At 46.7% G+C, this 12705-nt stretch overlaps 1 protein-coding gene and 1 non-coding gene across 6 annotated transcripts in view; one reads left to right on the top strand and one right to left on the bottom strand.

Moving 5' to 3' along the window:
* The window catches only part of FMNL3 (formin like 3), a 54946-nt gene extending 45941 nt beyond the window's left edge, over positions 1-9005 (bottom strand). For all 5 annotated transcript variants that reach the window (XM_061206430.1, XM_061206433.1, XM_061206429.1 and 2 more), the window contains exon 1: positions 8643-9005. In XM_061206430.1, the coding sequence (XP_061062413.1) occupies positions 8643-8768 (126 nt within the window). In that variant the 5' untranslated portion in view covers positions 8769-9005. The remainder of the gene's footprint in view (positions 1-8642) is intronic.
* LOC133101792 (U6 spliceosomal RNA) lies at positions 2940-3043 on the top strand. Its single transcript, XR_009702691.1, has one exon. It is a non-coding gene; the product is annotated as a U6 spliceosomal RNA (small nuclear RNA).
* Positions 9006-12705: the final 3700 nt, after the last annotated feature.

Below are 12705 nucleotides of genomic sequence, written 5' to 3'. Positions count from 1 at the left end.
GCAACAGACCCAATGCAGCCAAAAATAAATAAATAAATTTATAAAACAAAAAAAAGAAAATCCAAAAAAGAGGGGATATATGTATACGTATAGCTGATTCACCTTGCTGTACAGTAGAAACTAACACAACATTGTAAAGCAACTATACTCCAATAAAAATTAAAAAAAAAAAAACAAAAAACACGGGGCTTCCCTGGTGGCACAGTGGTTAAGAATCCGCCTGCCAATGCAAGGGACATGGGTTCGAGCCCTGGTCCAGGAAGATCCCACATGCCGCGGAGCAACTAAGCCCGTGCACCACAACTACTGAGCCTGCGCTCTAGAGCCTGTGAGCCACAACTACTGAGCCCACGTGCCACAACTACTGAAGCCCGCACGCCTAGAGCCTGTGCTCCACAACAAGAGAAGCCACTGCAATGAGAAGTCCACGCACTGCAACGAAGGGTAGCCCCCGCTCGCCGCAACTAGAGAAAGCCCGCGCACAGCAACGAAGACCCAATGCAGCCAAAAATAAATAAATAAATAAATTTTTAAAAAACAGAGTTATCCAAAAAAAAAACAGACAACAGAGGTACAGATTAGTAGAAGATAATTCTCAGCAGAAGCGCTATCAGCATTTTGGGTAAGATCGTTCTTTACTGTGTGGGACTGACCCAAACGTCGTAGGATGGTTAACATCCCCAGCCCTTGGGCACTAAATGTCAGAAGCAACTCCCCCCTCCCCACTCCAAGTCAGTGTGATAACCAAAAATCCTCACTTGCCAAAAGCTCCCTTCTGGGACAGTACCTCCCCCAGCTGAAAACCACTTTAACTGATGGGAATAGGGGTGGTATACAGTGGGTAATGTATATGCCACAAACATTAAATTGTAGAACCTTTATAAACTATTTTCATTACGTTGTCTACTTTAAACATCTTCAAAACCCTGTAAAGTAGGTTTTATCATCACCAATTTCATAAGGATGAAACTGGCTCAGAAAAGTTACAGACTTTGCCTAAGGTCATCAGCTGGGGGGAAAGAAAAAAAAAAAAAAGCCTATCAAGCTGGACCAGAACCCAAGTCTTCTGATTCCAAAACTGATGTTTTTTCTTTCAAAACATCCTAAGCCTGCAAGAGTCTCAAACCAGCTACTTCCTTCCAGGACAGCTTTTTTTTTAAGGTTTCACAGGAAATACTGGGAAGATCTAGGGACTGGCTCTCCAGCTCCCTGCAAGGAAGCTGGTAAAAACTGAGCGGAAACTAACTCTGCTCTAAACTGTAGCTAGTCCTTAAAACAAGATAACCATCTCCAAAAGTACCCAAACACAAGGCTCATGCCCAGCTCTTAGAGATGGGATGAGCAATTGGAGGAGGGCTATGACACTCTCTAGTCTAGATCTGAGTAGAAATGAGCAAGCAGGGGAAGAAGAGAGTATATTCCTTCCCCGTTAATGTTTTTAGGGACCCAGAGGCAGGACCACCAGCCCATCCAGCCCTGTCAATAACCTGAGTGAGGGTGAGAAGGTGGTAAAAGAGATGGGGAGGGAACGAGGAAAGAGATGAGGACAAGAATTGAACCATCGCGAGCATACAACAGCCTAAATCCTTCCTCTACTTGCAAAATTTGTCACATAAATAATTCTGATATGCCCTCGTGGTTCTGAACATTGTTTAGAACACCCTTCAAGTACCTCAAAGTACTTTATAAACTGAGAAGAGTATGCATATTAGTAAAGGGGGTGGGGGAAACTGCTCCGCCAAAACCCTGTCCAGGTCCTCCCCTACCCACCACACAAACTTCCAACCCACAACTTCGTTGTAAAGTGATGGAAGACAGAAAGCATAAGAGATTCTGGAAAGAGAATTCTGAAAGATGAAAACAGAAGAAGTAGAGAGGAGTGTGGGAGGCACAGACAGAGTATTTCAAGGACAGAGAGGCAGCCTAATACCTTTGTATCTTTCTTGGGGGACTCACTCTCCCATGGAAGGAAAACAAGATAGAAAAATGTGGCTGTGCTGAGGGAGGCGGAGAGACTGGAAATGGGAACTCAGGGATTCTAGCTGCCTAGTTCATCTCTATTCTGGAAGCCTCTTCTTCATGGATGACAACCTCGAAACCCTTCAGTTCCCATGTGGTGCTATTCAAAGAGGGGGCCCTAGAGTACCCAGCAAGGAGCAGGGGGCAGGGGCTGTGTAGAGACAGCACCCTCTCTTATCTTCAAAGAAAAAGGTCCTTCCTCTTCTCTGAAGTGCATTTCCGAACTGGAATGAACCCCCGGCCTTTCCCTGGCGCTGCTTCAGCTCAGCGCAGACTTAGGAGAAACATTCCCCAGAATGGAGGTGACCAGCCTGGCTGAGCAGATAACACGCTGACTTCAGGCCGCCAGCGCTGCTGTCCCCTGGGCCGACTACAGTCAGCTCTGGGGCAGATTCTTTGGTCTCGACCACGGAACTGGGGCCCTGGCTCCGACCAGCCTTCCCAGGCAACCCCAGGGGCAGGGGAGGATCTGTGGTCTCATTTCCTCTCCACCTTGGCTTCTTTTTTCACTTCATTGAAGATTAGCTATTTCCACCACGACCAGTTCCTGTTCTAACCAGCTGCAGCGGTTGTTTCCCCACAGACAGAGCTATGAAGCACTGGTGTGGCTGCCACCTGGACTGTTCCAGCTGCAGAAACAGACCCAATAAGTCCTGAGCTAAAGGGCTTTTTCATCCCAGATAAAATAGCAGGGAGAAGAAATTAAGGGGCAGGAAGCAATTCCAAGAACTCTCCAGTGGATACACTGTTATCCATTTCATTATTATTTTAATCTAACATAATAGTTATATATGCTCTTTCATATATGAAAAATATTTTATAATGAACAAGTGTGGAAACATATACATTTATTACATAGAAATATGTATGTATAATAAATCCCCAGCAGAGAGCTAAGAACACATAAAAAGGATGGCCAAGTGCTCGCTTCGGCAGCACATATACTAAAATTGGAACGATACAGAGATTAGCAGGGCGCCTGCGCAAGGATGATACGCAAATTCGTGACGCGTTCCATATTTTTAAAGATGTTAAAAAAAAAGATGGCCAAAACACTTATGATGAAATGTTAAAAGAAATACAAATTAAAACAAAATACCATTGCTCACTAATTAAACTGGCAAAGGTGTTCAAAGTTAAACCATTCAGTAATGGTTAGCTTATGAAGAAAGGGAGACACACTATCAGTGGAAAAGACAACTGGTACAACTTTTTTAGAAGGCATACTTCTCAAAGGCCTTTAAAAGCAATTTATCCCAAGGAAATAATCAGAGATGCACACAAATATTTATGCACAGAAAATTCATCACAGTGTTAATTATAGTAGCAAAAAGCAGAGACAGAGAGAAATATAAGGCAGTAATAAAATATATAAGTACATCAAAATGTTAATAGTAAATGGAGAGATTACAGGTTATTTTAATGCTCTTCTTTATACTTTTCCATATGTTTTATACTTTTCATACTTTTTACTTCTAAATTTGCTTAATAAATATGTCTTATTTTCATAATCAGGAGAAAAGAAGCTATCTTCAATCCTCCAACCTCCCTTTAAGGACACTCACATGAATTACTCTCTTTTTAAAAAAACATTTGGAAATATGTATTTAGGACCTTAAAAACATTATATCCTACAAGCTAGGAAGTTCAATTTTGGGTTTCTATCCCAAGGAAAACTCTAACTATTGAAAAGGTACACCAAGATGTTCATCACAGCATTGTTTATGATGGCAAACAGAGGCAAACAACCTAAATGTCCAACAATAGGAGGAGAGTTAAGTAAACAATGGTACATTCACTTGATAGACCATTGTACAAGCATTTAAAAATGTTTACAGTGACTATTCTGGGAAAACTAATGAAATAACAAAAGCAAAAAAAAAAAAAAAAAAGCCATGTTGGATAAATATGTGTGTGTGTATACATACACACACACACACACACACACACACACACACACACACACACGATACTATCACAACATTGTACAAAACCCTGTGCAGAAGGCTTCCCTGGTGGCGCAGTGGTTGAGAATCTGCCTGCCAATGCAGGGGACACGGGTTCAAGCCCTGGTCTGGGAAGAGCCCACATGCTGTGGAGCAACTAAGCCCATGTGCCACAACTACTGAGCCTGCGCTCTAGAGCCCGCAAGCCACAACTGCTGAAGCCCGTGCGCCTAGAGCTTGTGCTCTGCAACAAGAGAAGCCACCGCAATGAGAAGCCCACGCACTGCAACAAAGAGTAGCCCCTGCTCTCCGCAACTAGAGAAAGCCCACGCGCAGCAACAAAGACCCAACGCAGCCAAAAATAAATAAATAAAATTAATTAATTAAAAAAAAAACCCTATGCAGAGACAAAAACATGAAAAGTTTTAAAACACATTGTCTCCATTTGCTAAAGGAATGGAGAAAATATGGACTTTTTCCTTCAACCTAAATCTTCAATCTTTTCTTCTTTCTAAATTGCCCAAACTTGTTTTTAGAGAATGAATATTACTTTAAGAGAAAAAAGGAAAAAAGCTGAGTTTCCCTTTGAGCCATGAAAACATTCCCAAATCACAAGGAGTCCACTGCATCAGTTCCATCTCCCTCCCACCTACCCCTACACCTCCCCAATCTAAAGCAGGGTCATATGGGAAAGTCAAGGAATGAGGTTTCTCTGTGCCCTAGGGTCTTCTCAGTGGGGTCTCTAAACAAGGGGGTTGCTCTGACAGCTGTCAAGGGCCCTTACCCTCCCCCAAGTCCTATCCCAGCCTGAACTAATTCACCACAATCCCCAGGGCTGGGAAAAACATTTCCACCATGGCGATTTGGAACTTGATATTTAGTCCAAGTTTTTCCCAGCCCCTTTCTATGTCAAAGGAGGCCTCTCAAAGCCTCTTGACAACTAGCACCCAGGCCAGCTTAGCTCCCACATCAATGCTACACTTATAGCAAAACCCCAAGTCATCAGTCTTCACCAGGGAAATGTGAAAGGAGGGGCCACGGCAGGGACAGCCTGTCACACAGCCCCACCCTCATGCCCTGAGAGCCTCCTCTTGAGGGATATCCAGGGCTTTTTCTGGCATTAGAACCTTTAGACTTCGTTTCAAATCTGTAGTAAGCCAGTAAACAGAAAAATCAGGGTGCAAACACAGCAAAGGCAGACAGCTATCCTTTTAAAGCCATTAAAGCCCTCTGCCTCCCCTCTCTATCTAAGGAAAGGCCAGTACTGGCCAGCATACTAGCTTCTGAGCAACTAAGGTAGTAGACTAGTCAGGACCAAAACACAGAGGGGGGCTTTACTGGACCAGAGATCGGCTCTCATCCTGGTATTAATAAAGAGGAGCTCCAATAACTGACCATCCTAAACTTCTCAGTCCTCAACAGAATAGGGGCTGCTGCCAAGACAGGGGGTAAGGAAGGATCCCAAGGAAACAGTGTAACACAGCAGCTTCACAACCTTTTTAATATCAGGGCACACCTAGAAAATACTATTTGCACAGTACACAGGGTAAATGGTGGAAGCTGATCCAGCCAGACGGGACCAGTCTGGGACCTGAGCTGCTGCCAGGGCTGAGGGGATCAGTATCCCAGCATACCAGTAGGAAAGCCCTGGATTAGGGCACTGGGCTGGGGTAGGACTATGTCCTGCACAAATCACCTCATGGCTTCAGACCTCGAGTTCTCCAACCTCGGCTGACAGGCTGTGGGTCAGATCATGTGTCTGCACCAGAAAGCTGGGAGCCTGTGGTCTTGACTCAGCAATGATACAACTTCCCCAGCCAGGGTGCTTTTCAGGGGGGGTTTCCATAGATACATTGGGACTGGGGAAGCCCTCCATGTGACAGCAGCAGCATATCCTGAGTCTGGCTATACAGAATGGGGTAACTGGTTTCATCAGATCTCTGAACTTAAAATACCTTTTTGGGAATACAAGTGATCTCAGATCTGAGTCACTGCTGAGAGTTACACATTTAAAAACTACCATTTACCAAGCATACAGTAGATGCCAGACTCTGCTAACTAAGTACTTAACTTCTAGTTTCATTAAATTCACACAATAACCTCATGTGGCAAATACTATTATTATCCTCATTTATAAGAGGAAACTGGGACTCAAAGAGATTAAGTAACTTGATTGAGGTCAAACACTTTTCTAACTGGAGACTGTGAGGAGCCAGTATTTGAGCCCACTTTGACTTGAAAATCCATATGCTTAACCAGGACACCAGTACCTCACTTCAGCAAAAGCAACAAACAGCTTGTCCATAAACCAAATCAATCTGGGGAAGAAAATGGTGTAAAAGGAACAACCTGTCTGACTCTTTTACACAATCAAGAAAAGAAACTAATCTATACTGAGTACCTACTGGGTGCCAAGCACCTTATATACACACCTCACTTAATTCTCAAAATCCCACCAGGATGGGAATCATTAGCCTCATTGTACAGATGAGTAAATCTAGGCTCAGAGAGGTTAAGACGATTGCTAAGACAGAGCTCCTGCTTTTTCTACTGTACTATGCTTCTCCTGACTGTCAGGAAATATATCTGACCCTGTTCCAGGGTCAAACATCCAATAGCCAGTACTGTTCCCAAAGGATAGTGGAAAGGACATGTTTTAGGAACAGAGGAAAGAGGGATCTTTAAGAGTCCCTAGCAAAAAACTCAAATCCCCAAGAAAGCATGATTTCCCTGTGTTGGAAAACTGAAGTAAAATCTCCTCCTTTCCTAAGACAGCTAACTAGCCCTGGCCTGCCCTGTTCCAACTCCCCATCAGCAGCGGCTCAGGCACACAGTAACAAGACCAAAACAAAAGCCACGAGGAAACAAATCAAAACTTTATGCTGAAAGTTAGGCTTGAAAGTGGGTGGTACGGTCCCCGGTTTGACCTAGGCTCTCTGGCTAGTAATCAGGATACCATACGCATTTTGTAATATTAAGCCATTAATCTGCCAACTAAACAAATGTGTCAACCAAACTCCGGTGAGGACATGACCAACTCTGGTTCTGAGCTCTCACAACACACAGCCGGGTAGCCCCTACCTAAGGCAGCCCCCTACCCAGTCCACCTCTGAACATCCCTTTTTCTCCAATTTCTGTAGCTACCTCATGCCACTCCATGGGGGTTTTCACACCCCCACTGGAGGGCAGATTCCCTCCCACTCTTTTCCCCCAACAGTTGAGCTCTTGTTTGCAAGGGCATCAAGTCCCAGGCTCTCCTCAGCCTCTGAGATGGCCACAGCACATTAGTAATCACTGACTCACCCCATCCCCCTGAGGATGCTGCGAGAAATGCAGAGGGCCACAAGACATGTGGCCCAGATCCCTTCGGCCCTTCACAGAGCTGATGGGCAGATAGGTGCCAGCTTCCCCTTGGAACCCCGTGAACCCTCTCTGATCTGGCTATGGTGCCAGTGGGGTGATGTCAGGCTCTGCACCATCGGAGAGGCCAGGATCTCTAGACAGCTTCACTGGTGCCAACAGATCTAATCTTCCTATTCCAAAGCAGATGAAATCCAATAAGGCTGCTAAGTCACAACTTAACCCTCCTCACAGGCAAAGGCAAAGTCAGCCCTTCAGGCCATAGTAACAATAACGGCAGCATTAACACTGCCTCTTAGAGAGTTCTTTGAGGAACTGGGAACTATTTCCCCAAGTTTCTCTAAGATTTACCTCTGTTAGCAAACGTTCCTTCACCTAGCTCACTTTCTTTCTCCAAAACTTCATTTTTAGCTCCGACATATTCTCTGCCTCCATCTCAGTGATACCAGCTCAGATGCTCTCTGTCCACAGAGCCACCGACATCAATGTCCAGTTCCCACATCAAAGAAGAATCCCAAAGTCAGCTCTAAAAACTCATCCATACAGATCATTTAGGAACCTACAGAAAGACTAAAAAGAAGCACAGGCAAAAAATACAAACCAGCCACTAGGGCTTAACATAAAAGGGGTGGGGGGGGGAGGCAGGATGGTTTGTGTATTGTTTCAATTGGAAAAATACACTAGTGAAATGGCTTATCCACATGTTCAGCTCTTTTAGGCAAACCCACTGTAACTTTGCAGGATGCCTGCAGGCCGTTCTGAAAATAAGTAGAATGGCATCACTCTTTATTCCACCCCCTTCACGAGCTGCCAGTCCCCCTCCATTCCCCCTCCTCTCCCCCAAACATCTGGTCTGGGCTGGGAGTAGGACCCACTCCCTGGAAAGCCTCCATGTTAACACGAGAGGCGGTCTCCCCAGTCAGAGAACCCGGACTTAGGCTGGGGAGTGGACCGGCCCTGAGCTTCTGAATTCCCCCCGCACCAGCCAGAGGTTTAGGAATGAGAATCCTAGGGACCTGCGGAGACTGTCAGGGAAGTGAGGAGAAGTGCGAAGGGCGGCAGAAGGGGGAGGGCAGAGGAAGAAGTCTGGATCCTGGGGCGGTCCCGGGCTGGGGACCCCTCCTCCTAAGTGTCCAGCGGTTGAGGCGTCGGTCGGGAGGTCCCCGACGGGGCTGCTCAGAGGTTCCTGGGAAGGCGCTGGGGGCCGAGACCCATCGGGGGCCCTGACTGAAGGGGTGGGCCGGACCAAGGAACCCACCCGGGGCGCTGGGACCTGCGGGGCGGTAGGAGGGGGAAGGGACTAGGCTCAGCTCTCACCAGCACCAAGGCGAACCTCTCTTCCAGCTCACAGGGCTCAGGCATCGGCATTTTGCCGGGCGGCGGCAGCAGCGAGACAGAGGGAGGCTCGCCCTGGCCGCCCTCGGCGCTCTCCAGGTTGCCCATAGCGGCGGGGCCCCCTCGGGGGCCTCAGCCCCCCACCTCCACGCCCGGGGGTCTTTGGCGCGGCCGTTCGGACCCGACTCCTCCCTCAGCGCCGGCTACCCCAGTCCCGACTCCTTCGCCGGGTCGGGGGCTCCTCGGGGTCCGGCAGGAGGCGGCGCAGCGGACAGCGGCACCGAAGCGACAGGAACCACGGCCACGGCTCTAGCTCACACCCGCCGCCTCGCCGCTCTCGGCGCGCCGCCCCGGCGCTGCCCCTCCCCGCCCCCCGCGTTCTTTCCCTCCCCTCCCCACCTCGCTTCCTCCCACCCACTCCCGGCCGGGACTCCCGCTTCCCCCCCGAGCGCCGACTGCCGCCGCGCGCCTCGCGCCCCATTCATGCAGGCCCCGCCTCTCGCCCACGGGCCTCTCGGGCGGCCCGCCCCGCCCTGCCCCCGCCTGCGCCCGATTGACTGCCGCAACTGCCAATCACAGCGCCTCCAGCCCCCGGCTGCCTCGCGCCTGGCGCTTGGCGCGCCCTGGCGGCCCTGGTGCGTATCTAATCACTGCAGTTGCTGAGGGCGTGAGGTGTCGACTTGGACGCGGGAAACGGCCCTTTTCCAGAACAGCTCATAATGTGTACAAATAAGTAAGATATAGGGTACAGTGTGAAAAGATAACGACAAAAGAAGTAGAAACAACTAGGATGCTCAGAAGTGGGAGAGAGACCACATCTGTTAAAGAGTCATGGTAAGGGAGATCATATTTGAACCGGGCATTTAGGGACAGGGAATACCTTAACTGACAGAGACAGGTGAAAAGGCATTTAGGAGGAGAGGACCTTACCAACGTTCAGGGGTTGATCTAGTTGGAGGTGAAAATGGAGGGGCAGGAGAAGAATGCTGTTCTGGACTAGGTCTGCTGGGTGGGTCATCATTTGTGATGTGATGGACATCTGTTGTTTCTGCCGGCCAAATCTACATCCCTCTTCTTCAAGTGATAGCGCCCCATTTCCTTTTAGGGAACTACATTCCCCTGTTCTCAGTCTACGTAGAGCTGAACTTCACCGCCATCCCAGGAAGCCCCATGACCCAGGCCTGGCCAGTCACAGCATTTTCTTGCTCTACCTTTAGAGACTGTTTTGGGGATTGACACTTGACCCAAGCCAGAATATAAAACTCATTTCTAAGGCTTTCACTGGAATAATCAGGAAAGAGGCACTCTCTTCCCATTAAGGCTGCTGAATTGTGAGAATGTAAATCTGGAGCTGCTGGTAGCCATCATGCCATTACCCGTAACACCTCAAGCCTGTTTGAGAATGAAGTCAATGCAGAGGAGAGCGAAGCTAAGAGATAGAGAGTTCTAATAGCATGCTGAGAACCTGACTCCAACCATTTTCATTCATTTATTCAACAAATATTTACTGAAAAGTTCATTATAGGTCAGATACTGTTTTAGGCATTGAAGATACATCTGTGAACAAAAAAAGGTATACAGGGAATTCCCTGGTGGCCCAGTGGTTGGGACTCTGTACTTCCACTGCTGGGGGCCTGGGTTTGATCCCTGGTTGGGGAACTAGGATCCTGCAAGCCGCGCTGCACGGCCGAAGGAAAAAAAAAGAAAAGAAAAAAAAAACGCATACATCTTGCTCTCTTGGAATTTACATTCTGGGTAGGAGAAGAGATAAACAATAAACTAAATAAGTAAAATGTACAGATGTTAGTGATCCATGTTAATAAAAATAAAATTGAAAGGGGATAGAGGTGGAAGGGGGTTACAATTTTAAATAGGACGATCAGAGCAGACCTCACTATTAAGATAACATTTAGATAAAGATCTGAAGAAAGTGAGGAATTAAGCCATGTGACTATCTGGAGGAAGAATGATCCAAACAGAGGGAATGACGGGTACATACTATGCCTGATGTGTTAGAGGAACAGAAAGGAGGCCAATGTGGCTGGAGTGCATTGAGCAAGGGAAAGAGTAGTAAAAGATGAGGTCAGAAAGGTAACGAGAAGCCATATTGTGCAGGGCATTGTAGGCTGTTGCAATGACTTTGGTTTTTCTCTAAGTAGGATCAGTAGCCATTGGAAGATTTTGAGCAGAGGAGTGACATGATCTAACTTATGTTTTAAAGGATCTTCTGGCTCTTGCATGGAAAATAAACTGAATAGAGGCATGGGCAGGAAGACCAGTTAGGTTAGGTGAGAGATGATGGTGGTTTGGAGTGAGGTGGTAGCTGTACAGGTAGAGAGAAATGGTCAGATTTTCAATGGATTGAAAGTAGAGCCAATAGAATTATTTGACAGTTTGGAATGTGGAGGGCGAATGAAAGTTAACTCCAAAGCATTTGACCTGAGCAACTGGGAGAGTGGAGTTTTCATTAACTGAAATGGAGAAAGATTGTGGGAGGAGTAGATTTGGTGAGAGACAGCCAGAAAGGGAAGATCAGGAACAGTGTTTTGGCCATGTTGAGCTTGATTTGCTGATTGGACATCCAAGTAGAGTTAGCCACTAGGCATTTGGATATGTATGAGACTGGAGATCCAGGCTGGCAATATCAATTTAAAAATCATCAGGGGGTACTTCCCTGGTGGCGCAGTGGTTAAGAATCTGCCTGCCAATGCAGGGGCACGGATTCGATCCCTGGTCCAGGAAGATCCCACATGCCGCGGAGCAACTAAGCCCATGAGCCACAACTACTGAAGCCTGTGAGCCTAGAGACCATGCTCTGCAACAAGAGAAGCCACCACGATGAGAAGCCCGCGCACCACAACGAAGAGTAGCCCTCGCTCACCGCAACTAGAGAAAGCCTGCACGCAGCAATGAAGACCCAACGCAGCCAAAAGTCAATAAACTTATAAAAATTATTAGGACACTTCCTTGGTGGCGCAGTGGTTAAGACTCTGAGCTCCCAATGCAGTGGGCCCGGGTTCGATCCCTGGTCAGGGAACTAGATCCCACATGCCGCAGAGCAACTGAGAGTTTGCATGCCACAACTGAGCCCGCCTACTGCAACTAAGGCCCAGCACAAACGCCCCCCCCAAAAAAAAAATTGCTTAAAAATAAAAATCATCAGCATATTGATGCAATTTAAAGCTGGTAGATTCTACTTTTTTGTAAGTCAGTCTGAGTTAGGTTTCTATTGTTTACAACCAAAAAGTGAAGTCCCTGTCTTTGCAAACCATTAAAACTCCCGAAAAGCTCAGCCTCCTCCAGTCAGTTGGACAAATCAATTAACTCACATCTTATCCCCTCTCCTCCTCCCCCCCACCCCAAACACACTTTCCCAATTGCTGTAGCAGACTCTTCTAGGGCAGATGAGTTATAGCACAACTGAAGACTTCCACTAGACAAAAAATTTAGAATTCAAGAGAGGAAATAACTCATCAGTCATTTATTATGGATTCTCAAGGAACATGTAGCAGAAAGGAGACTTGAGGGTAAACAGCAATGTATTCACTTTGGTGCAGTTTCTTGATCCCAAACCTTTTATTTTGTTTTTATTTGATCACCAAATATACATACTCTAGGGTCTTCTGGAGTCTGCTAGATTACTTCTTTCATTGTTAACTCTCTGCTCACCCACCTTCAAAGCTTTCTTACTTTATACAGATAAAGCCAAAACTTAATCTGGTCTTCAATGATCTGTATCATCTCCAAACCCCAATGCCTCTTCAATCTACTTTTCCTATCTTACCTGGCTCTAATATTCAGAAACCCTTTGCTTCAGCTGGAAAGGTCCATCTCCTAACATTAGCTGTGCATTCTTATGTCTTCAGCTTTGTTCTAGACAGAATAATGGCTCCCCAAAGTACCACATCCTAATCCCCAGAACCTGTGAATATGTTATTTTATGTGGCAAAAGGGACTTTGCAGATAAGATTAAGTTAAGGATCTTGAGATGAGAAGATTATCCTGGATTATCTGGGTGGGCTCAATGTAGCCACAAGGGTCCTTA

Source organism: Eubalaena glacialis, chromosome 11 (genome assembly GCF_028564815.1).
Source record: "Eubalaena glacialis isolate mEubGla1 chromosome 11, mEubGla1.1.hap2.+ XY, whole genome shotgun sequence".
Lineage (NCBI taxonomy): Eukaryota > Metazoa > Chordata > Mammalia > Artiodactyla > Balaenidae > Eubalaena > Eubalaena glacialis.
The sequence above is the reverse complement of the archived record's forward strand: the minus strand, read 5'-3'. Positions and strand labels throughout refer to the sequence as shown.